This window comes from Ambystoma mexicanum, chromosome 1p (genome assembly GCF_040938575.1).
Source record: "Ambystoma mexicanum isolate Mex_15411 chromosome 1p, UKY_AmexF1_1, whole genome shotgun sequence".
NCBI lineage: Eukaryota > Metazoa > Chordata > Amphibia > Caudata > Ambystomatidae > Ambystoma > Ambystoma mexicanum.
Genome location: NC_090921.1, coordinates 1,470,874,977 through 1,470,900,002, shown reverse-complemented (window position 1 = coordinate 1,470,900,002; position 25,026 = coordinate 1,470,874,977). Strand labels below are relative to the sequence as shown.

At 50.4% G+C, this 25,026-nt stretch overlaps 1 protein-coding gene across 4 annotated transcripts in view; it reads right to left on the bottom strand.

Annotated features, from left to right (window-relative positions):
* Nucleotides 1–25,026, bottom strand: part of UBQLN4 (ubiquilin 4) — a 404,884-nt gene that overhangs the window by 141,310 nt on the left and 238,548 nt on the right. For 2 of the 4 annotated variants that reach the window (XM_069607136.1, XM_069607138.1), the window contains exon 5: nucleotides 3,756–3,926. In XM_069607136.1, the coding sequence (XP_069463237.1) occupies nucleotides 3,756–3,926 (171 nt within the window). The remainder of the gene's footprint in view (nucleotides 1–3,755; nucleotides 3,927–25,026) is intronic. The other 2 variants (XM_069607139.1, XM_069607137.1) reach the window with 1 other exon arrangement.

The window sequence follows — 25,026 nt, the reverse complement described above, 5'->3', positions numbered from 1 at the left end:
CTGATTGCACCCCCGTTTCCCGGTTACAACTGGCCGCCAGGTGGAGCTGAAGGAGCCTCATCTTGAGGGGCGTGCCGCACTAAGCACAGGACGCCATTAGGCCCACAAGGTGCTGGTACTACCATGCAGACGTTGGCCAGTAAGTGTCAAATCGCCTTTCGAAGGGACTGAAGCCTTTCAATCGTGGGGAACACCCATTTAACCGCCCCGTCCCAACAAACTGAGGAACAGAAGGTCCCAGGAAGGTGTCAACTCGGATTTCCGCTGGTTGAGGGGCAAACCCCAGCGGCAGAAGAAATCTGCTAGATGCTGGCAAGAGTGCACCGCCTCCTCGGGAGAACTGGCCCTCACCAGCCAATCATCCAGAATGGGGTATAGGTGGTGGCTCTCCAGGCAAAGGAGGCCAGCCACCGCTTTCAAGAGCTTCATGAACACAGAAGGGGCCGAAATGAAGCAGAATGGCAGCACCCTGTACTGGAAATGATGTGACAATCATGAAACAAAGGAATCGGTGTGGTTCGTAAATCGTAACATGAAGACATGGATCCTTGAGGTCGAAGGAACACATCCAGTCCCTGTGCACAGCAACTCCACAATGTGTGCTAGGGTGATCATCTTGAAGCGTTAGAAAGGTAAAGAGATCGAGGAACGACTGGTCCAGGGCTAACCTCAGACCGGCCTGGTAGTTCTTGGGTACTGCAAAAATCCTGGAGTAGCACGCAGAGCAGCCCTTGTCTGACTGAGGCACCAGCTCCACCGCCTGCATGTCCAAAAGAAGAAGGATCCCCCGCAGCAGCGCAGGTGACCCTATCTGCAATAGGGAAGGAGAAGAGGGTAGAGTTAAAGAAAGAGGAAGGCTGAAGCCCATGGAGACCACTGAAATTATCCAAAGACTCCTGGAACAAACGCTTCCAGCTGTCCGGGAAGAGAACCAGCCGCCCCCTCGTCCCCCCAAACCCTCCACAGATGAGCTGTGTTCCCTGACCAAGACGCCATTGCTTTTTGGCATTCGAGGTGGGGGTGGATGAGCGAAAAAAAGTCCTGCAAGGTCCACTGCCACTCCCTCCTGTAGTCGCTGGGAATGTCCCGTCACTGTGTCCCGTGGTCCCTGAACCCCTTGAAGCCGCTAAAAGAGCGGGGTTTGAAATGTAACCTGCCCTGGATCAGAGGAAAGGACGTTTGGACCGCTTTGTTAGGATGGCCAAGGACTTGGCGGTCTGCGTTGAAGTCTTGTCAACTCGTCATCGCTGGACGAATGAAAGAAGTCTGTGTCCCTTCGAACACAAGGTCTAGGATCCTCTCCTGCAAATTCAAGAACTTTGTGGTGTCCACCCAGGCCATTCGTTTCATCTCGACACCCAGGCAGATGCCTCTCCTGGTTGTGTCGATATGCGAGACCGAGGACTCCATGAGATCCTGCACAACAGCGCGCCCCTCCGCCAGCCCCACTTTGAAGGAGGCCTGACTCTTCAGAGGAAGGTCAAGCAGGACCTCCCCAATCTCACGCCACAGCTTCTGGTTTGCCACAGCAAGGAGGGTGTCAGCGTTAGCCTGTCGCAGGTGCAGACCGGCGTTGAGCCAACATCTCCTGCCAAAGAACTCTAGGGCCTTGTCCACCTTGGACAAACAGCTGGAGGGAGCCCAGCCTTGGAAGACGAAAAGGAGTGCTTTGAACACAAAGACGCCACAGGCCACCACTAAGGAGTGTGGGACACCAGGAGGCCATGCAACAGCTGAAACCGGCTGTCTAATTTATTTTTCAGTTGGGTGTTGGCTCGAGGCTTCTCCCAGACCTTTTTAGCTACAGAAAGGAAGTTGTTCTGTGCCTGAACAGCTGGTGGCACGGACCCCAGTAGGAGGGCCCACAGGATCGCCCTCAGTCTGTAGGCTGATAGTAAAATAGTCTTTGTCACGGCTCAGATAAGCTGCAAGCCCTCAGCTGGGGAGCCGGTAGTCGTAGTGCACCGTGACTCAGGTTGCCACCTGGAACCAGAGCTCAAGAGCCCTTTGCATCCAGGTGCAGAAGATGAGGATGAGCTAGAGCGCACCTCAGTGGAACACTGTAAGAGCCCGTGGGAGCCGGTAGGCTCAACGGCCTCAGGTCTGTCCAAGAATCACCCGAAGAGCCCCTGAGCTTGGGAGCCGGTTGCCTCAACAGCATTGAGTTTGCTGCCAGTAACAGAGTCCCATGAAGCGTTGCCAGCCGGAGGCCCAGGAGAACAAAGGACCCACCTCTCTTAACAAGAGGTCCTGACGATGAAGTCCTTTAGATGACCGGGTGATGAAGAATGACGTTATCTCCAGCAGGAAAGACAATTCAAGGAACAGTGACCGAGAGAGCTGCAAGCGGTGCACGCGTGCGAGCAGTGGTCAGGCCCCAGGCACTCAAGCAGAGCGCATGGGGGTCCGAGACCAGGAATGACCGATCGCAGAATGCGCATCTCTGGAAGCCTCCTGTAGCTGACATGCAGTGGGGGAGGCAAGACAACAAGGGGGGTGAAAAAATTAGAAGGAAAAAAATAAAGAACGGTGAGCATGTGGCAATTTGAAAAAGTTACTGCGCTAGCTGCCAGGACCAACACCGTCCATGCGGAAAAAGAGACTCGGGTGAGGTGCTGTAGGGTGGTGTCTCAGGGGCGTTCCCAACAGTTAGCTCATTTTTCGCTGCCAAAGGTCCCGCCCGTACCTTTTCTTGGGGTACGCACACAAGGATGGAGGAAAGGGGACAGGGCGTATGAGTATGTAACCGGGCATTGCACAGTCAGAAAAGCTACTCCTGCAACATGAGGGATGCTAGCTTGACAGTTTGAGCTTCTTATAACGGTCAGTATTCCAAGTAGAGGGCAATAACAGAACGCTGGGCTGTAGAAACAATCCTCCAGACATTGCTGTACCCTACACGTTTGACCATTCACCTCATGATCGTACCTTTTATCCAGGATTACTTCCTCCTGCCTCTCTGGACAGATTATATCAGATTCTGTTGTGATCTACCCTTCAAACTCTACTAGTTCTTTTTGCACACCATCCCTCTCTAAACTTCTCCTTCTGGGGGGTCTTCGTCTAACCAATATTTATGCCAGTGAAGGCAAGGTACCACAGTCCCTGGCATCTTGCTTTGGTGACTGCTCCTCCCTGCCAAATAAGCTAGCGGGGCAAACTACCAGGAACAGCAAAAGTATCGATTGTTGCTTGGGATGGCTGGAAATCTGCACTTCACCTCTGTTAGGCAAAGTTTCAATACAGTACCCTCTGGAAACAATACAAACAACTATGACCACAAGTATAGGCAACCCAACCTTTGGTATAACCTTGTACTACACAGTTTTGGTAGCATGTTGAGCAGCCAGGCTTATCTCAAGAGGGGAACCGTGAGCAGTAGTGGAGTTACACAAAGATTCACAGTTACAGGATTCAAATAAACTCTTACACTTAAGGTTTCTTGCATAAACAATTATTAATTTATTTATCAGTCAGTTATAAAGCCTTCTTTAGAAGGGAGCAATATAATAGTAACACACAAATACACTTCAATACTGAGAACTCAGTTTCTGAATCAGACAAGAATCTTTTGGGAGGGAATTGGCACATTTCTGAGAATTCTCCCCAACAACCATCTATGTCACTTACTTCAATGTAGAGACTGGAGCCTAAAAAGCAGACATCAGCACTTTTAAGAACCCTTTCAAGATTTACAAATTGAGCACAACAGACAGTTAACAGAACAGTTAATTAAAAAAAGACACGCCACGTACTCTGCTCTGTACCTGTTCTCTCGCTGCACTAAACATAGGCTCTTGTATGTCGGTGTACATTCTGCGCAGAGCATTGTAGCCACCAGGTATGCTCTCCAGGTTGCTCAGAGCTCTGTCCTGGTTTCTCATCATTTCCTGCATCATCGCAGGGTTGCGGGCCAACTCCATCGTCTGGATGAAAAATAAAGAAAACAAGAAAACACTGATGTGTTTAATCCCCATTCAAACTTCCTCAAAAGGGGGTGTATTGGGTCCAGTACAAATTTAAAAAGCAGCAGACTTCATTATACCATAGATGGACCACAAACGCACTGCACTCAACTTCAAAACTAGACAGTGGCTTACAGATCAACAAAACGTTTAGGTTTTACTAACAAAAATATGAAGGTACAGTACATGGTACCGCATTTAATTTCATAATTATGGAAAGATGGATGTCAAACTTAAGATGCCAAATGCATTGAAAGGTCTGAGGTACTTAAGGTTAACTGAAATTTGTAAACTATGAACTTAATCATGTGTTGGTGCAGGGCTTTGGCTCTGCATGCTAAAGTAGGGAATTGGTGAAAAGCTAAGGAAATGACAATGTGATGAAGCCCTTAATTCCACATGATGGAAATTAAGCTAATGCTGTCCAGAGAAGCGTAATCATTTGTATCGGAAAACATTTTCCTTGACCAGTTACAATTCATTAAAGATTTGAGTTTTATTGGCAATAAATGTAATATAGATGGACTGATCCATATTACACATTTCACAATGAGTTTTAGAAGCGAGAAATACTGGTGAGACCAGTTCAACTCAACTCCAGTATTTAAGACCAGTATTTACAAAATATTTATAATCAAGGCAACTAGAAATTTCCAAGAGTTTACAGAAGTCAATTTAGAGAAGAAAGTGATCAAACTAAAAAATATCCAGCAGCTATTCCCATGAAAGAATGTACCCATATATCAAAGGAGTCTTACCAATAACAAAAAACGCTGTGAAAAACCCGTCTCACCCGCTAGTCCCTGGGATCTAACATTGAGGTGGCCAGGACACAGCCATCGTTATTGGATCCAGTTCCTGTGGGTGGATCAGTGCGGGAGGCTCACCTGGATGGGCTGTTTCGGGGAGTGGAGGTGGGACACTGAAGGTTGAGACACAGTATACCCTTCCTTTTGACACCTTTTCCACATCCTGCCCAGTAGGCAACTTAGAAACTCTCTGCACCCCCCTTTTCCAACATGAACACTTTCTCACAGCGTGAACGACAACTGAATATCCAAGCCGTTTACCTGACATGTCCAAACACAAGAGTCGGGCAGAGTCGGGCAGAATCGGGCAACTACACACACCAGACTACCCTTACCCTTCTCCATAGGGATAAAAGGAGGAACACAAGATCACACTCCGACCAAGGCCCAACGCACGAGGAAGCAGCCATTCAAGGACGGCAGGTCAAACGGAGACGAACAGTGGCGAGACCTGAAAGGACACCAAGGACGGAATTGCCCTTGCCCTTTTCAACCCAGACCCACAAAACCTCAGATGAAAGAAACAAGACCAGGATCGCAGCGGGCCCATGGTGAGACAGATGTCAGCGGTACAGGAGCCCCTCCCCGCACTGATAGCCAGGGTGGGGAGACATGGTTGCCATTGTGGTACTGTCCTCAACTCCCACAGCAAAGGAAACTGACAACGAGTGCAGCACAGCCGTTGAGTCGGAAGAAGTGGATAGTCAACCGAACTGTGTGGAGGGCAAGGTTGCAGTGGCAACAGTAAGAAGATAATCAGAAGGTCTTTTGTGAACACATTGGTACCAGAGATAGTGGTCCAGTGCCACTTGGGTGCGTCTAAGGTCTCTGGCTGGTACCGGTTAGGGACAATTCTAATTTGTGCCAATTCAACCTTAGAAGACCCCCCCAGTGCTTTTGCTGGACTTTAGAACTTTTTAATTTTAATCCTGGAGCGAGTGGGAACTTTTTCTCACTCATGTATTTTGATCTGATTTGGATTCTGTATTTCCTTTGTTTTTGGAAATCCTTCAGATTTCTTTTAAGGTTTAAATACCTTCTCTTGGGTGAATTACTGTTCCCAAGAGTAGAAAAGTGAAATTGACTTTACTTATCTTTTTCCTATCTAGGTCCAGCACACACCATCCTATGTGGCATGCTGGGGGGTTACTAAGTAGCACCTTTTCCTACATTTTTTATGTTACCTTCACGACTTTAAATGGCTGGTGGTAGTGGTTTAATTTTCCTACCATTGTGCTTTCTACCGCAGGCTGAACCCTTAGCTGCAGTAGTGCACCTATGGGTGACCACTGTCAAAATGGACCCGGTCGTCTTTTTTCACCATTTCTTGTTTGTGAGGTCTTTGTGTTTTACTCTGAGCGCCAAAGCAGGTTTAACCCTTTTGTTCCGTTAGGCAACATTGCATGCCTAACGGAACAAACGGAGGTCAGGGTTGTTGTAGTGCACCCTGTGGTTGCACTACAACAACCCTGACCTCCTGGCAATAGGAACACAACCTTTGGTATAAGTCTATACTACACAGGTTGGTAGCGTGTTGAGCAGCCAGGCTTATCTCAAGAGGGGTCAATGTGAGCTGCAGGGGCGATGTACATAGATTCAGTGACAAGCATTCAAATAAACTCTTACACACAAGGTTTCTTGATTAAACAATTATTAATTTATCAGTCTGTTAGAATAAGCCTTCTTCAGAAGAGAGCAATATAAAGTAACACAAATACACTCCAAAAATACACACTTAGTTTTCTAAATCAGCAAATACCCATTTGGCATGACACAGGCGCTACCTACACCACACAGTCAGGTGACTTCAATAGCTAGGGAGCAGTTGGCATTAATATATCACTGTTGCATTGGCGTTAAAGAGAAGAGAGTTCAGAATAAAGCAAGTATTCACACAATTATTCTTAAGTAGGTAAGTACTTTCAAAACAACCCCCCAATGCAAAGTTAGTTAACCCTTTCCTGGAAGGAAGGCAAAACACATAAGCATAAGAGATAAGAGTCATTCAGCCTATGTTAAGTTAGCAAAAGTCAAGGTAACTGAAGCACTTCTTTCAGGTATGTAGAAAGTATTTTTCAATGTCTAAAAGGTCTTTGTAGAATAGAAGAAATCAAAGTAGGGCCAGAAGCCGATTAGGCTTGTGAAGTAAAGAAGCTGATAGAAACTCGACAAATGCAACCGAGGAAAAGTGGCTACACAACAAGAGATAGTGCAGCAGATGACTTCTGTTCCTGTGCAGCTCTCACTATTCGTAGGCCTCAGTCGTAGGGACAAGAGGGAGTACTTCTGGGGACTCCTGCACTGCAATGAAATGGTCACCGGTTGCAACCGGCAATCTTCAAACAAGTGGCACTTCGGTGTCTCAGCACCTCGCGGCTACCGCAAATAGCAATAACGTGGTTCCTGGCTGTCGAGATGGGCTTTTCTTGGGTCCCGCACTCTGTTGAGGGGGCTCAGGCTCGGTCAGTCCTGCTTCCTGGGAGTCCAGCAGTCGATACGAATTTGGAGTTTCAGCACAGCAGCAGGGCTACACCAGGCAACCGACGGTCCAGGAGTTACAGCAGGCGTCCTCTTAAAGTTCTTCTTCGGATTCCTTCGTCCAGTGGTCGACGCTGCCTTCCAAGCCAAAAAAGCCTCACCTATTATGCAGCTTGCTCCCATTCATTCCAGCCTAGCTGTCAGTCACCAGGCAGAGTGGCTGCCCTTGCCAGCCAGCCAGCCTATCACCTAAGAGTGCATTCCTGTCTCCTAGGAGAATAAGCACAGGGAGTTTCGGCACCTCCCTTGCTTCCTGCCCCTGCCAGACACCTTGGAGTCAGAGGCGGGCTTCACTCGTGAATCCCGCCTAAGGCAAAATGAACAAAGGGACCAAACCTGGTTTGGCGCGCAGAGTAAATCTCAAGAAGGACCTTTCCACCAAGAAATAGAGAAAAAAGAAGACCGGGGCCATTTTGACAAACAGCGAACGCTGCCCACGGTAAAATCCCATAATGGTAGTAAAAAGTAAGCCACTGCCACCAGCCATTCAGTGAGAAAAGGGTAACAAAAATGTTCCATGAGAAGCTAGACAACGGGGATACTAAATAACCCATCCAGCACCCTATTGTAAGATAGTGTGTGCTGGGTCTAGAAAGTTACAAATATAAGTAAAGTCAATTTCACTGTACTGCTCTGGGAAACAGTAGTTTATCCCAGTGAATATATTTAAACCTTTAGGAAATCTGAAAGACGTCCTTGTGTCACTGCACTGAAGGTGCTGTGTGACAATGTGAAAGATGATGCCTATGGAGTTTGTCAGACTCCACAACAAAAAGAAACTCTGTACACAGTAGGAAAAAGGGTCTCGCTCTCTCCAGGTCGGTTACCTAAATGAACCGATTGGCTGGCTAGCTGTCCTTGCACAGCACCCTGCAGGACAGCCAACCTGGTGTGCGAGTTAAGGCTAGGCTGTGCATGAACTGGAGAAACCTGCATAAAAGGCGATGCTTCTTTAACAGAAGACCGAGTTGACACTGGGTGAAACATCCGACAAAGGAATCGTGAAGAGACGCTTGCTGCATCCTCCTGGACCGTTGAACTGCCCGGTGAAGCCCTCCTGCTGTGCTGAAACAGCTTTTCCGAATCGACTAGAGAAGCTCCGACAAGGACAACTTCTTCCCTTGGGTTAGTGGGACCAACTAACCCCAAGACAAACTTTGCTGGATTACCTTCCCCAACTGGCTGTACATCTTTGCTGCTGCTGCTGGAACCGAGTGCCAAGGGTCGAGAAATCAGTAGTAGAGTGCATTGTCTTTGAGCTGGACTGAAGCTCCAGGAAGATGCTGAGGAACCTTCCAAAGTAGGACGGCTCAAGTACGAGTCACCTCACCAGAGTGCTAGACTCAAGGAGTGAAGCAAGCCCATACAGTGTCCAAGATCCATGGTGGTGCCATTTGTCAGTAGCTAAAACCGTGAAGTGCCGCTAAACTGAAAAGGGCCGTAGCTGCTGCAGACGTTCAAACTGCAGTGCAGGAGTCCTCCCTCTTGTCCCCACGACTGAAGGCCAAGAAACCCAGATCTGCAAGACTGCAAACACAACAGAAGCCAGCTGGATCCTCTTCTTCTAACCCAAGGTACTGTGCTGACGACTAAGGGATACTTACCTTGTTTGTCCGTAGCTTGCATTAGCTCACTTGAGACTTGCAGTAGCTGCTTTTTACAGAGTTGATCTCAGCTCTGCCTTTCACAAGCCTAACACAGCAAATGGCCCAAGAGTGATTTTCTACAAACTAACTTTGTGCAAGACTTTTGTGCTATCTAATAAGTGCCTCAGCTCCATAGACATTGTACAAATTGACTTTGGCTGTCCTGGCTCCCTGCAGACTCTTCTGATCCATTCACTGATTCTAACTGTCAGTCATAGATGATACATTGGTTTAACTAAATATTGCTGGGAAAGATTCTATCTAGACTTCATTGGGAGATTGAAAAGTACTCACATGCTCTGAGAACCCGTTAACCTTTTTCCTTTCCCAACCTTTTCCACAACCTTAGAATTCTACTAAGCGTAAACATGTGTATATAAATGCCAATACTATCCTAGTAATTTAGTCACCTCAGGGTGTAGGAAGAATGTATGAAGCATATCTAAAGAGTATCTACTTGCTTATCTTGATTCTGAGAACGTGTTATGAAGTTATTTTTATTGTTGCACACTGCCCTTTTTAAAGAATGCTTATTTAAAACTGATAGTTAAATAATTATTTTACTAGAAAACCTTGAGTGGAAGTGTTATTTGGATACTTGTATGTGTGGATTTCGATGCTACAGCACACATTTACCCCTCTTGAGATAGGTCTGGCTGCTCAGTCACACTACCAACTTGTGTAGTACAGACCTATACAAATAGGTGGGTGACCGAATACCAAGAGAGCAAGACTGGTGTAGTCTTGCTACAGGGAGACTGCATACAATCTTGCCTAACAGTACACCTCTTACGAGCAAAGACTATATTGAATATTGGGAAGAAAGCAATCTACAAGAGCCAAGAGGCCATAGGGAAGGCCAGTATAGAGAGTTAAGGTGGTTATACAAGGGTCGAGCCAAATCCCTTGTACAATCTAAAGTCCTTAACCCATTGCCAAGGTTTTAACATTGTGAAACAGGTGTTTGCAGCTGGCTGAGGAAAATGCTGTACGAACTGTGAATGTGTGAAAACTGCGCTTGCCGTAAGCTACAGTGACCCAGCAAGACAAGATCGCACTTTGGAAGCCTGTTTGGATTGGCAAGTGCTCTGGTTGGTCTGAGCCCGACTGAGGGAGACTGAGTGCAGAGAAGGATCAGAGCCCGGCTGAGGGGATCCAAGGGTGAAGGGTAATCACCCAACGCAAAAGATAAAGGAGGAACTGGTGTTATGTTGTTTTGGCGTACCAGGCCCTCTGAAGCAAGAGACTTTCCATGAGAAAGAGCCTTGGCACAGAAGGCCCCGATCCTGAGAAAAGGAACTTTAAGCTTGTGCAGAAGCAGCCCAGGAGTGTGCTGCATTTGGGAATCCTGCCTTGTCCCGTGCTAAAAACGTGGCGAAGGGAGACTCCGGCTGTTAGGGAGAATTCTCAGAAATGTGCAAATTCCCTTCTACCTAAGAAACCCCCAGCTCTTTTTGCTGGACTTTAAGATTTTTAAGTTCTAACCTGGAGAGAGAGAGACCTTTTTCCCACTCCAGCATGTATTTCTGTGATTTGGACTCCGTTTCTTTTGACTTTGGAGTCTGACAAACTCCATAGGCATCATCTTTACATTGTGACACACAGCACCTTCAGTGCAGTGGCACAGGGAAGTCTCTTAGACTTCCCAAATGTTTAAACACTGTCTCTTGGTGAAACTGTTTCCAAGAGCAGTCTAGTGAAATTGACTTTACTTACATTTTGTAACTTTCTAGACCCAGCACACACCATCTTACAATAGGGTTCTGAAGGGGATAGCTTCTCATTTTTACGTTACCCTTTCTACAATTAACGGCTGGTGGCAGTGGTTTACTCTTTACTCTTTCCTACCATTGTGCGTTTCTACCGCGGGCTGCAATTGCAGCTGCAGTAAGGCACCCATTTTGTCAAAATGGCCCAGTCATCTTTTTTCACCATTTCTTGTTGGAAAGGTCCTTCTCTGTGCCCCAGACCAGGTTTGGTCCCTTTGGTGGTTTTGTCTTTGGCGGGATTCAATGGTGAAACCTGCCCCTGGCTCCAGCGTGTTTTGCAGGGGCAGGAAGTGAGGGAGGTGCCCAAACTCCCTGTGCTTGGTTACAGGAATGCACCGATGGGTGATTGGCTGAAGGGCTGTCCTTGGAGGACAGCCACCCTTCTGGGTGACTGACAGCTAGGCTGGAATGAATGGGAGAAACCTGCATAAAAGGCAAGGCTTTTCGCTTGGAAGGCAGAGTCTACCACTGGACGAAGGAATCCGAAGAACTACTTGGAAGAGACACCTGCTGCAACTCCTGGACCGTTGGTTTGCCTAGTGAAACCCTGCTGCTGTGCTGACACTCTGAATTTGCCTCGACTAGAGAAGCCCTGCAAGGACGACTTCTCCCCTTGGGTTGGTGGGACCAATCAACCCCAAAGTGTACTCGTCTGTACATCCTCTCGGAGCTGGCTGTACGTCCACTGCTGCAGGAACCAAAGTGTCAGGGAGAGGAACGCAAGATAGAGTGCATCGCTTTTAAGTCTGGCCCGAGCTCCAGGAAGATCCTTCAGACTCCCACGAAGCAGGACTGACCAAACCTAAGCCACCTCAACAGAGTGCTGGACCCTAGATGCAAGAAAAGTCTAGAGTGGTATCCCATAGACCACAGTGGTGCTATTTGCTGAGACGCGAGCAGCTGAAACTGCAAAGTGACGCTGAATTGAAGTTTGGCCCCTGCTGCCACCAACCTTCCCATTGTGTTGCAGGAGTCCCCAGAGTTCTCCCTATTGTCCCCAAGACTGAGACCCAGGAACAACAGGATCTGCAGAGCCACACAGGAACAGAAGCCAGCTGGGACCCTTTCTTCTAACCAAAGGCACTGTAATCCTAAGAGGACTTGCCTTTTGTTGTGTAGCCTTACTTGTTCTCAGTCTAGACTTGTCTTGGTTGCCATTGCAGAGTTGCACCTCATAAGCCTCCCAGCTTGTGGCCCTTCAAGTGAATCTATTTCTACACACTTTTCTAAAAACATTGGGCAATACTTTTACTTACCTGCAAGAAGACCTTCAGTTCCCCTAGACTGTTCAACTAACATGGACTGTCCTGGCTCCCGGAGAGACTCTACCTCTGACTTTGTGCTTTTGCCTTTCCTCCAGGAAAGGGTTAATTTACTTTGCATTGGAGGATTTAAAAAGTACTTACCAGTTTATGAACCATTTGTTAACCTTCGTTTTATTCGCATATCTAATCCTTTACACCCCAAACTCAGTACTGCTCTAAATGTACCAGTGATGAATCAATGTGCACAGCGCCCTAGCTATTTAAGTCACCTGATGGTGGAGGAAGGGTCTGTGTGTCATCCCCAATGGGTGTTCATCTCATTTAGAGAAACAGTGTGTTTTGAAGTGTACTACAAGTGTTACATGTTTTGCTTCTGGCTTATATAACTGACCGTTAAATAAATTAATTGTTTAATCAGGAAACCCCGACATGCATTACTGACCGTAATAGCATTTCTGATGATTGTATCTGCTTAGATTCACATGCTGTGCATATGGTCCGACATCCAGTGGTAACCGCAGAGTATTGCATCTCATCTTTCGGGGACCGAAAAGGGACATCAGCATAGTCGTGTCTAACACCATCCCTATCGGAATGTGTAGTGTACCCAAAATCCCTCACGCGCCGACGCCCCTCCGATTGTATTTTTTCTGCCAAGAGGGAGACCAAGGCTATTGTGAGTGAGTACATGAAGAGAGAAAGTAATAAGACGTCTATGTTCCTTCCACCCAAAGCAGGGAGGTAGGGAGGGCGCATGTGAATCTAAGCAGATACAATCAGAAATGCTATTATGGTGAATAATGCATGTCTTCTGATGCTTGTTAATCTGCTTAGAATCACATGCTGTGCATAGACTAGCGAACAGTACCCAGAGTTGGAGGTGGGTTGTGATAAGGAACAGTAGTGAAAAGATGCCTTAATACTGCTTGTCGCACATGAGAATCAGATCTAGAATGTGTGTCTAGGCAATAGTGTTTTGTAAAGGTGTGTAGTGTACAGAACTCCAGGTTGCCGCTTTACAAATTTACTCAAGGGGAACATTTGCAATGAAAGCTATGGAAGCCCCAGTGCCTCGAGTAGAATGTACTCTAGGCTTGAAGGGCAGTTCTCTTAGCAAGAGTATAGCAAAGTGTGCAATCCACCTTGAGATAGCTGATTTAGAGACAGGATCCCCTTTTCTACCAGCAGCCACTGAAACAAAAAACAGGTTCGTCTTCCTCAGTGGTTTCGGTCTTTCCAGATAAAACATGGCTGGCCTGTGCACAGGCTTCTTTATGCCATGCTAGTATGATTCTGGAAGAAAGTGGGTAGTTCAATTGATTGGTTCACATGGAACTTTGAAATGTATTTTGGCACAAACCTGGGATGAGTGCGCAGAACCACCTTATCCTTGTGGACTAACAAAAGGTTTTAGGACTGAGAGGGCCTGTAGTTCGCTAGCCCTTCTAATAGAAGCGATAGCCACTAGGAAGGCTGTTTTATAAGTAAGGTCTTTTTGACTTGCTTTATGCATTGGCTCAAAGGGAGATCCCATGAGCCTGGTTAAAACCACATTTAGGTCCCATCCGTGAGCTGGTTGAGAAATGGGGGGGGGGGGGGAATACATTCTCTACATCCCTTCCATAACAGGCATCTTCCACCACAGCACCTTCTGCTGTGATGTAGTGTAGGCTGAGAGAGCAGCTAGATGGACCTTTATAGAATTAAAAACCAGTCCCGAGTCTAACAAACGAGTTAGGTACAACACAATATGTGTAGGCGAGCAGTCAATGGGATTGACACCCTTTGTATTACACCAGATAAAGCGTTTCCACTTACTGGAATAGCAAGAACGAGTGTTATGTTTTCTAGCTTCCCCAAGTATGTCCAGGTTACGCTCACCTAGTATCCACGGGGACGCCACCTAGCTGTGGGGACTCTGGTGACCTTCTCAGCTGCTCCCAGGTATAATCAGCAGAGAAGTTCTGCCTGGAAAACAGGTGGGCAATGTTCAAGACTGGGCAACTGGGGTAAGAGCCTCCCAACACCCTGTATGCCCGCAGCCCCTCCCCGGACCTTTCCTCACCTTGTTATAGGTTTTGGCATGCTCTCCGTCCTGCCTTCTTGGCAGGGGCGCGTTGTCCTTTGTGGGCGAGTGCGATCTAGGTACTTCACTGATGCAAGCCCTTTAATGTCTTTCAGGTAGGTCTTATTACTGTTATACTGTATGCCTTTCTTGGATTTAAATAATGTCTTTCTCTCACCTTAAATGCGCGGAAGTTCGCTCTGGGACTTTGGCTGAATTGGGCCTCGCCGACAGGTGATGGTGTCTTGAGAGCGCCTTGATGCGGTAAGTAGGCGCTATGCGCAGCGCTATGATGCCTTGCCTTTGCTAACCTGTTGTCTTTTGTTCATAGGTTGCGGTGCTCACCTGGAGCAAGTCGTCCCAAGGCGATGGGCGATTCGTGAGGTAAGCTGCCGGCACAATTGCAAAATGTCTAATGTCCTTTTCTCTCCTTTTGCATATTGGACGATCCGGGCGGCTCGGTGTACCATGGATGATGGTTGCAGGAGCGGAGGGCAGCTTGCGGTGGAATCACAGGTAAGCTGCTGCTTTTCACGATGTCCTTTTGTTTTTCAGATGCTATTCTTCTGAGGTTCGCAGATGCAGCTGAACACGATGAGCAGCACGTTGCTGGATTGCAAAGTAACGCGAAGCATGTACTGGAGTCCAGGCGTGGCTTATATAGCCTGCAGGCATCCCAGGTGTCTCTGGGCCTGCCACACCCAAAATGCTAGACCGCATAGTTCAGTAACGGAGCCATGTGGAAGGATCCATGTTGTTGCGCAATGTCCTTATGGGCCCAGATTACTGCTTAAGCACATGAGCCTGGCGCCAGGACTGACTCCAAGAGAGTCTGGGGGCAAATGTCAAGGCCCTTGAGGGCCTGATGGGGGTACTAGAAGTAGGCCACCTGGCCTGGCAATCCAGGCCTAGGGCAGGGGTCGTGACAGTCTATGGGACTCTGAGGGAGCTGAAGGTGTCCAAACTATGACCTCAGGAGCTAGGCCGCTAAGTTCAAAGTTTGAATGCATGGGTGCAACATCTTCCCAACCCACCCCCACCCGTCCTGAGATGAGTGAACCAGGGTTGTCGGGCTCACATGGGGGCCACCAATATCATGGTGACTGGTTCATGGTGCATGTTGTGTACTATCTTGTTGAGTAGGGGAGTCAGGGAGGGGAAGACACATTTCCCTGACAGTTATCCAGAGTCCGTTCCCCTTGGAGCGGTTCTGTGGGTACCTGGAGGCGTAGTCTCGGCATTGGGCGTTGTCCTGAGTTGCGAACAGGTCGCTCTCTGGGAAGCCCCTTTCTGCGAAGAGGTTGGAGACGATGTCTTCGTGCAAACGCCATTCGTATTCTACGGGCAGTGGGAAATCTCTGCTGAGCACATTCACTAGAAGATTGAGTTCTCCTGGAACGTGTTGGGACACTAGAAACATCTTGTGTTTGAGAGCCCACATCCAAATATTCTGGGACAGCTTGAATAGCCCTGGAGAGAGTGTGCCCCCCCCGTTTGTTTAGGTAATCCATGGTTGTGGTGCGGTCTGTCAGGACCAGAACTGTCTTCTCCTGTTGCCAAGTCTGAAAGGCCTTCAGTGCTTTGAATACTGCTAATAGCTCTAACAGATTTATATGGTTGGATGCTAACTGAGGGGACCACACTCCATGCGCTGTCTGCTGAAGCAGGTGAGGGGGCCCCCCCCCCACCCCACCTCATGAGAGATGAGTGTCGTAGGAGTGGCTTCTACTGCAGGGGTGAAGGTTTTCCCCTTCAAGAGGTTTTCCCTCAACCACCACTGCAGAGAGAACGAGGGCTGGCGAGACAACCAGATCTTCCCATTGTCCGCTGGCCTGTTGAGCCACTCTTGCATGGGACGCATGCGCAGCCGGGCATGGGGAACTAAGTAAATGCATGACGCCATCATACCTAGCAAGCACATTGCCTTGCGTACAGTCACTTCCCGACTGGCTACATATTGAGGGATCTGAGACGGCATGTTCTAAACCCTCTCGTTGAAGGGGAAGACGAGACCCTCCTTTGTCTGAATCAGAGCCCATAGGAATTTCTTGGCTTGACTGGGGTCTAAGCTGGATTTCTACTCGCTGATGAAGAATCCCAGACTGAAAAGGAGGTCTATAGTCCTTTGAGTATTTACTAGGCATGTCTCTTAAGAGTCCCCTGTTATGAAACAGTCGTCGGGGTAAGGGTAAACAGGGAGGGATAGCCTGCGCGGGTGTGCTGCTGCCACTGCCAGGACCTTCGTAAACACCCTTGGCGACAAGGCAATGCCGAAGGCGAGTACTTTGAATTGATAGTGGTTGCTCTCTATCATGAACCTTAGGTATTTTCTGTCCGCTGGCAACATTGAAATATGAAAGTATGCATCTTTCATGTTCAATGTCATGTAATCCCACTGTTGAAACGGGGGGATTACTTCCTGCAGAGTCACCATACGAAACTTTGGCGGTTTGACAAACTTGTTTGCTGGGCGCAAGTCTAGTACAGGTCACATGGTGAGGTCCTTTTTGGGTAAAAGTAAGTACACTAAATACATACCCTTGTTTACTTGAAGAATTGGGACAGATTCTATGGCGTCCTTTTCCAGAAGTGCTTCCACCTCTTGTTTCAGGAACCGCAGATGGTCTGGCGTCAGGCGTTTTGTCTCAGGCGGTCTGAACTGTGGTGGTTGTGCAAATTCCACACAGTACCCGTGGGCGACCGTTTTTAGAACCCACTGGTATGAAATAATCCCCTCCGATGCCAAAAGGAAAGATGTTAAACGCCCCCATCCGGGGTGAAATTGGAGGCACCTAGAGTTGGGGCCTCTGCCTTTCCCACGTCGCTGACCCCTAGGTGGATAGTTGGCAGGGGTGCTGGATGCTTGTCCTGAGTTCCAGTTGTTTCCTGTGTTGTACGTGGTTTGAGCGGAACGGGATTGGCCTCGAGAGGACTGGCAGGAACCCCTTCACCACTGGGGGGGCGGGGGGGGTTCTTTGTGTGATTTGTTGAAGGGACTTAAGGGTCTCGTGTTCTTTTTTTAGCTGTCTCCAGAGCATTGTCGACTGCTTTACCAAAGAGATTCGACTCTTCGATAGGTTTGTTTATAAGAGCTGCTTGGGTCTCCGGCTTGAAGCAGAGTTTCAGCGCCAAGCGTGCCGTTTAAGCAGTGTCCCCTGAGCCAGGGATCTTCCTGCCGTCTCCACAGTGTCCAGAGTTTTTAATACATTCTGGTCGACCTGCCTGCCCTCGGCCATGATGGCGAGTAATTTGGTCTTTGCGGGTTCCGGTACCTCCTGGAGACCTTCCTGTATAAGGTTCCATTGTGCATCTGCATAACTGGCAAGCAACAGTGTTTGCTACGCGCGTGGTAAAAGAAGCAGCCGAGGTAATACGCTTACCCAAGGCATATCATCTTTTTTACTCCTTATCAGGCGGTGGCTCACCTGTAGCAAGTGGTACTCCCGCCTGTTTCCGGGTGGTGGTAACCACTAGGGAATCGGGGGTGGCGTGGTCTTTAATATATTGAGGGTCAGTAGGTGATGGCCGAAATAATTTCTCCACTTGGTTTACTGCCCTGGTTTGGGCTGGTGTGAGAAGAGATGGTGCCAATCTCCTTTTAATGGAGTTTAGGAGAGGAATGGCTTGACGGAGGGGGCAGGGGGTTTATTTAAGAATGTCCTCCACAAAATCTTGCTCAGGTATAGCCTCTTGGGTAGCGATCTGAAAACTAATCGGCTGCCTTCCTTAAGATGGCATTAAAAGCCATTTGATAGTCTACTGGTGAATGCTGGCGGGCCGGGGTGGAGGGAGTCCAAACATAGGACATGTGTCCAGATCGTGACTAGGGAGTGCCCATGGCTCTGTCTCAGCCTGATGAGTCCTCCCAGTTGTCCCTGGCATCCGCCTGGTCATCTGCAGTATAGTCCTGTAGGAAGATACTATCTTCTTCCTCATCACCATAGATGTCAGGATGTGTCCATCTGAATTTCATCTTCAGGGTGGATACAAGTGAAAGGTACCTGAGAAGGTTCTACATTTCCAGGAAACCTTCAAGGAGACAGAGAGAGGGTCCTCCCGAGGTCTCTTGGGAGTAGGGTTCTCTGAAAGTGAGAATCCTTTCCAAGCAGTCCATGCACCCTTCAAATTTTTCCCTGGTCCATTTAGACGAACCAGAAGGTGCAAAAGGTGGAAAATCTTCATTTTCTTGCCTTTGGCGCCGAAATGTATTACTAATAGTGCTAGACAAAGGCTACCGACGGTCCTCGCGAGCATCGGGGTGCTGTGGCGCATCTTTAGACGTGTCCGCGGCACGCTCCTTGCGTTTAGTCAACTCCTTAAGCATTAGCCCCACTGTCGAAGTAATCCTCGCGATGCATTCGGCAATGTCCAGTGAATCGGGGCGTACCATACGACTAGGAGGCCCAACGGTAGATTGTTCGCTTACCGAGAGGCTAGGAGGCCTAGCGGTAGCTTTGTCATACCGGGGCGTCGGAGCAGCAACTGAGCACACTTCGCCGTCCAAATGTGATTTTGAGGTAGCACCCTTATTTTTCAGAGGCCCAGTCGCATGATGCTGCTGCGGATGCAGGGGAGGCTGTTGATCTTCAAGAATTCCATCAAAATCTTCGGCGGTCCTGTTGGCGCTTTCACCAGTTTCAATGAAACCGCCAAAACCGGGGATCGGGTTGTGTGCTTAGTGTGGGTTTTTTGTACGCCCCTGTTGCCGGGTGTTTTCCCCGTAGCATGACTCGCGCCAGGCCTGTTGGGGACGAGTGTCCATCGTAAGGTCTATGGCATCCGATACGGATGCTTGTCATCACTAGTTCCCGTCACTTTCAGCAGGTGCAGCAGTGGGGGAAGACCCAGCTCGTGAAATGCCATAGGCGGCCCACCACTTAACGCAGCGCCCCTCAAGTGTCTTAGGTCAAAGGAGTCTACAGGTCGCGCACCTCGCTTAGTCGTGGTCGAGGGGCAGACATTTATTGCACTTATCGTGCTCCTCCTTCCACGGGTATCTGACCCTGCAAGAGGGGCAAAACCTAAATGGTGTCCTTTCCATAGCGAAAGGTAATGAAAATGATGACCAGACCTAGAGGGGAAAGAGGAGAGACATATCGAAAGATAAGACCACCTCTCCCCATTGTGTATGCTGGCCAGAGGGCCCAGCCACGTGGAAGACTGCCACCGGATCTTAGGCGTCGAGGTCCAACGCCAGTTAAAGTTCCTGCAGTCTTCGTCGTAGTCTTTGATGTGACTTAAAGGAAATAACCGACAAAGTCGGTAAACAAGGATAAACAATGTCTCTTATGAAGAGCTCCGCAATAGGGCCACCAGTGATCCTGGCGGAAAAAAACAATCCGAGGCACCTCGGCGCGTGAGGGATTTTGGGTACACTACATGTCACGATAGGGATAGTGTTACAACCACGCCAATGCCGATGACCCCTTTCGGTCCCCGAAAGACAAGATGCACTAGATGTCAGACCATATGCACAGCACGTGATTCAAAGCAGATTAACAAGCATCAGAAAAGAGTTTATTTGAATAACTGTCACTGTGAAACTCTGTGCGACAACCTTACAGCTCACGTTGACCCCTCTTGACATAAGTATGGATGCTCAACCACACTACCAAACAGTGTAGTACAGACTAATACCAAAGGTTGGGTTCCCTATTGCCAGGAGGACAAGGTTGCTGTAGTCTCCCAAAGAGTACTGCACACAATCTTGCCTAGCATGTCAGGGTCCTCCTTCTCATCTTTATCCACCAGAGTGTCCAGCTGGTCTGGAGCGGGTCGAGGAGTGCTGGGTGTGGGGACTGGAACCGGAAGCTGTTGAGCCGCCTGAACTGTGGGAGGCAGGGGAGCTGGAATCGAAGGAGCCGGCAGAGGCAGCGGGGGCTGCGCTGGGGCATGGGTGGAATGACGAGGGTTCACATCATCGCCAGGAACCTTTCGAAGAACCTGTCTTCGGAGGCTGCAGAGGTGGCAGGAGGCATTGACTGAGTGGCTGGGGGCTGCTTGGGCCGGAGCGCACTCCGTCTAGTTTGCAGGGGGAACCTGCCCTGCACTGCTGATGGATAAACTGTAGGACACGTTCCTGGTTAATACCAAACCCACCTTGAAACTCGTTCTTCCGCCTGCTCCGTTCGCAGGAGTGGCATCGGACAAGCGGCCAGGTTGTCTGGCACGGCAGCCATCTTGTCGAGATGCGTGCCACATGCCAAGGTCGTGGTGTTTGGCTCCCTGGGCCCGTCCTCCTACAAGACTCTTGGCGGTGGAGCATGAGGCCTACCCTGCACCTCAGGCCGAGGCTTGGTAGGCGTATTGCCCTCAGTAGGCTCGCCGGTACTGCTGCGTGCAGGCGCCCCCTCGGACATAAAACTGGTACAAGGACGTTACCCCTCGGGTGAACACTGGGTAAAAGAACCTTGTGGTCCCTCAGCACTACTTCCAGAAGGATCTGATGGCCCCTCGGCCGGGAGGCGGGGAGCTGGACAAGCCTTGGTACGGGAGCAGGTGCGAGAACCTGAGGTTCCTCCCACTCGGGCATTTTCTCAGGAAGGAGTCACCCTCACTGGGTGCGATTGAAAATAGCAGCCCTCCCTTAGGCCTGGATCTCAGTCTGACGAAGTCCTTCAAGTGCTCTGGAGGCGACCTTTCAAAGAGCTCACTCCACATAAGCTAGCCTGTTCTTCAGTGTGCGTGGAGTCAGTGTGTAGCATGCGGTACAACCTTCCCTGCCATGGCCGAGGCCAAGGCAGCGGAGGCAAAGAGCGTGGAGGTCTTAAGTAGGGAAAAGCCCCTCGCAGGCTGGACACCTGCTGAAAAAGCCCGCTGAAGTTGACATGCGCCGGGAAGGAGCGTGACGCCAGAGGACCAAGTACCTGAATGACAAAGAAGACAAAAAGATAGAAGAATCCAGGGAAGAGCATGTGGTATTACATGGCCGAAGCCAAACCCAGGCGCGCTGGTGAAATCGGCCCGTTCCCGTCAACGCGTAAAAGGACTGAGGTATGGCACCGGTCGGCAGAGTCAGGGTACTGCATGCTCCCAGTGCCGCACCTCTAAATTTAAAGGGGGAAAAGGTTTTTTCAGGTGAAAGGTTCTGTCTTGCGTCCCTAGGAAGGGACGCCCATGCAGTATGGCTGAAAGGGAACAGGACTCAAGAGTAAGAATGGGAGAAACCTGCATAAAAGGCAAGACTTTTTGCTTGGAAGGTAGAGTCCCACTGGACAAAGGAATCCGAAGAAGAACTTGGAAGAGACGCCTGCTGCAACTCCTGGACCGTTGGTTGGCCCGGTGAAGCCCTGTTGCAGTGCTGCAGCTCAGAATGTCCCCCATGACTAAGGCCCAGGAACAACAGTATCTGCAGACCTACACAGGAACAGAAGCCAGCTGGAACCAAGGAACAAGTTACTTACCTGTAACTGTTGTTCTCCAGCATGGGTCTGGCATGGATTCACATGCTCATGAATATTCCCCGTCGTCAGGCTGGGAATCCTCGGTAAAGAAAAAACCAGTATCAGTTTCGTTTCTGATCTGTCTTTCGTAGTAATAACCAATCACTGATCTCTGCGTCATACTGACCACAGCCAATGACTGCCCTCTACCTAAGCCCCGCCTCTGGCAGCCATCTTCAGATTTGGAAGCACGTGAAGTGGCAGTATGACCAAGGGAAGAGCCGCAGAGGGGTAGGCGGGAGGGTTCGCATGTGAATCCATGCCAGACCCATGCTGGAGAACAACAGTTACAGGTAAGTAACTTGTTCCTTCTCCAGCATGGGGTCTGGCATGGATTCACATGCTCATGAATAAAGAATACATAGCAGTACACACATGCACAACCACGGGAGGTGGCAAAGGCTCAATATTAAGCATCACATCAAACTCAACATTAAGCATCTTACCTCCTCACCAGGCTCACCTCAGGCGAACAGGTTGCGCAGCACTGCTTGGCCGACCCTGGACTCCTCCCTGGAATCCCGGTCGACGCAGTAGAATTTCGTGAAGGTGTGCGTCGACCTCCACGTAGCAGCCCTGCATATGTCCCGCAGGGACACACCAGATAGGAACGCCGTGGTAGCTGCGATCGCTCTGGTGGAATGGGCTCTCGGACGGCCAGGCAGCGGTCGGTTTGCCAACCGGTGACAGTACATGATACAGCCGGAGAGCCATCTGGAAATGGAAGCCTTCGAGAGAGCCTTCCCCTGATTGACAGGTCCAAAATTCACAAAGAGTTGTGACGTCTTCCGAAAACACTTCGTGCGGTCCACGTAGAACTTCAGCGCTCTAGCCACATCCAGCGAGTGCAAAGTCCTCTCAGCCGGCGACGAAGGCGACGGGAAGAACACAGGCAACACCAAGGGTTCGTTGAGATGGAAGTCCAACGGTACCTTGGGCATGAAGGAGGGGTGCGTCCTGAGCACTACCCTCGTGTCGTGAAAAGTCAAGTACGGGGCCTTGCAGGAAAGGGCCTGGATCTCTCCCACTCGTCGTGCGGAGGTGATGGCCACAAGAAACGCTGTTTTCCACGACAGAAATTTCAACGGAGCTGAGTGCAGAGGCTCGGAGGTCCCATGAGCTTGGTCAGCACCACGTTGAGCTCCCACACCAGGGCCGGAGCCTTCACCGGCGGGAATGATCTGAACAGTCCCTTCATGAACTCTTTCACCAGACGATGAGACCACAAGGACGTCCGCCCCGTGGTTCTGGTGTATCGGGAGATCGCAGCAAGATGGATCTTGATGGACGCGTGTGCCAGTCCAGCTTTGGCCAGCGTCAGCAGGTACGGCAGTACTTGGGGGGCCGTAATCCGTAGAGGGTTAATCTTCTGTGCGTGGCACCAGACAGAGAACCTCTTCCATTTGTGTCCGTAGCATTTAAGAGTCGAGGACGCCCTGGCCTTTGCAAGAACCTCTCTGCAGTCGGCCGGTATGTCGTATCCTCCAAACTCTAGCGCTGCAGGAGCCAGGCCTGCAGGTTCAGCGATTTCGGGTCGTGGTGGAAGATGGCGCCTCCTTCTCTGGAGAGTAGATCCGCGTCCACCGGCAGCTTGATTGGCGGGGACGCCGACAAGTCCAGAAGGTCCGGGAACCATATCTGCCTCGGCCACGCAGGTGTGACGAGGATCATCCTGCACCGTGACCTCTTGAGCTGGTTGACGAGCCAGATTAGCAGTGGCAAAGGAGGGAACGCGTAGAGGAACAGGCCCTCCCAGGGGAACGAGAAAGCATCGCCCATGCTCCTCGCCTGGGGAAACCTGCTGGCGAACCTCCGGCACTTGGAGTTCGTCGACGTCGCGAACAGGTCGATCTGGGGTGTGCCCCACCGTCTGAAGAGGCGATCCACTAGATCCTGCCGTAGCTCCCACTCGTGGCACGAGCGCAGCTCCCTGCTGAGTGAGTCGGCGATGGTGTTTTTTATCCCTGCCAGATGAAACGGCACCAGAAATATCCTTTGGGCGATGGCCCAATGCCACAGGTCCTGCGCCTCCTTGGACAGTGCTGGGGACCTGGTTCCGCCCTGTTTCCTGATGTAAAACATGGTGGTGGTGTTGTCGGTGAAGATCCTCACCACCTTGCCCTTGAGGGACGGAAGGAAGGACCTGAGGGCCCAAAACACTGCACGGAGCTCCAGGACGTTGATATGTAGGGATTTCTCCCTCGGGAGCCAAAGGCCTCTTGCGTGCAGATTTTCCGTGTGCGCTCCCCACCCTTCCAGGGAGGCATCCGTGGTCACTGTCTCCTGGTGGGCTGGGGTCTGGAAGTCCATGCCCGCCGTCAGATGCGCGCGGGTGCCCCACCACCGGATCGCTCGTCGGAAACTCTCGTCGAGTGTGATCCTTTCCTCGAAGCTGCCCGTCGTTTGGATCCAGCGCGCGTCCAGGAACTCCTGCAACGGGCGCATCCGGAGCCTGCACATGGGGATGAGGTAGATGCAGGAAGACATCATTCCGAGGAGGGACTTGATGGACCTCACCTTGGCCGCGTCGGCCACCAACATCCGCTGCACCTTGCCCAGGATGGTCCTGGTCCTCTCCTCCGACGGGGAGGCCAGAAGGGACACTGTGTTGAGCCTCGCTCCCAGAAACAGAGCGTCTTGCGCGGGTACCAGGTGGGATTTTGCGTAGTTCACGGAGAATCCCAGGTCTGTGAGAAGTTGGACGGTCCTTGCCGTGTGGACCACGGCGAGTTCCCTCGTCCTGGCTCGGATGAGCCAGTCGTCCAGGTAGGGGTAGACGTGGACCCCCTCGCGGCGCAGCTGCGCCGCCACCGGTGCGAGGCACTTGGTGAATACCCTGGGTGCCGACCGTAGTCCGAAGGGGAGGGCTTTGAACTGGTAATGACGCCCTTAGACCAAAAACCTGAGGAATTTTCGGTGCCCCTTTAGGATGGGAATATGGAAGTAGGCATCCTCCAAATCCAACGACGACAGGAAGTCTCCTTCCTCCAGCTGACCCAGGACGTGCTGGAGGGTGACCATCCGGAACTTCTGCGCCTTGATGAACTTGTTGAGACGTCGCAGGTCCAGGATGGGGCGTCATCCCCCCGTCGTCTTCTTCACAAGGAAGTATCTCGAGTAAACCCCGGAGCCCCGAAGCCTCTTTGGGACGAGTTCGATGGCGTCCTTCCTGAGCATCGCCTTTACCTCTAGGAGAAGTTGAGGGACGTGAAGTTCTTTCCTGGCCACGGGGGAGACGCGCGGACACCTTCTTTGAAACTCGAGCGCGTGGCCCCGGGCCAAGGCGTCCAGCACCCAACGGTCGGTGGAGATGGACTCCCACACGCTGACGAAGCTCGCCAGCCGGCCTCCCACCGGGGTGCTTCGGTGGGGGCCCGACCCCACGGCCGGTTCAATCCTGCTTCGACGAGGCTTTGCTGCCTTGACCTCCTTGGCGACGACGGCGGGGTCCGGTAGACTTGCCTCGTCCTCTGTAGGCCTCCTGAGACGACGAGCGGGCCGCTTGACGGTAGGTGGAGAAGCCGCCG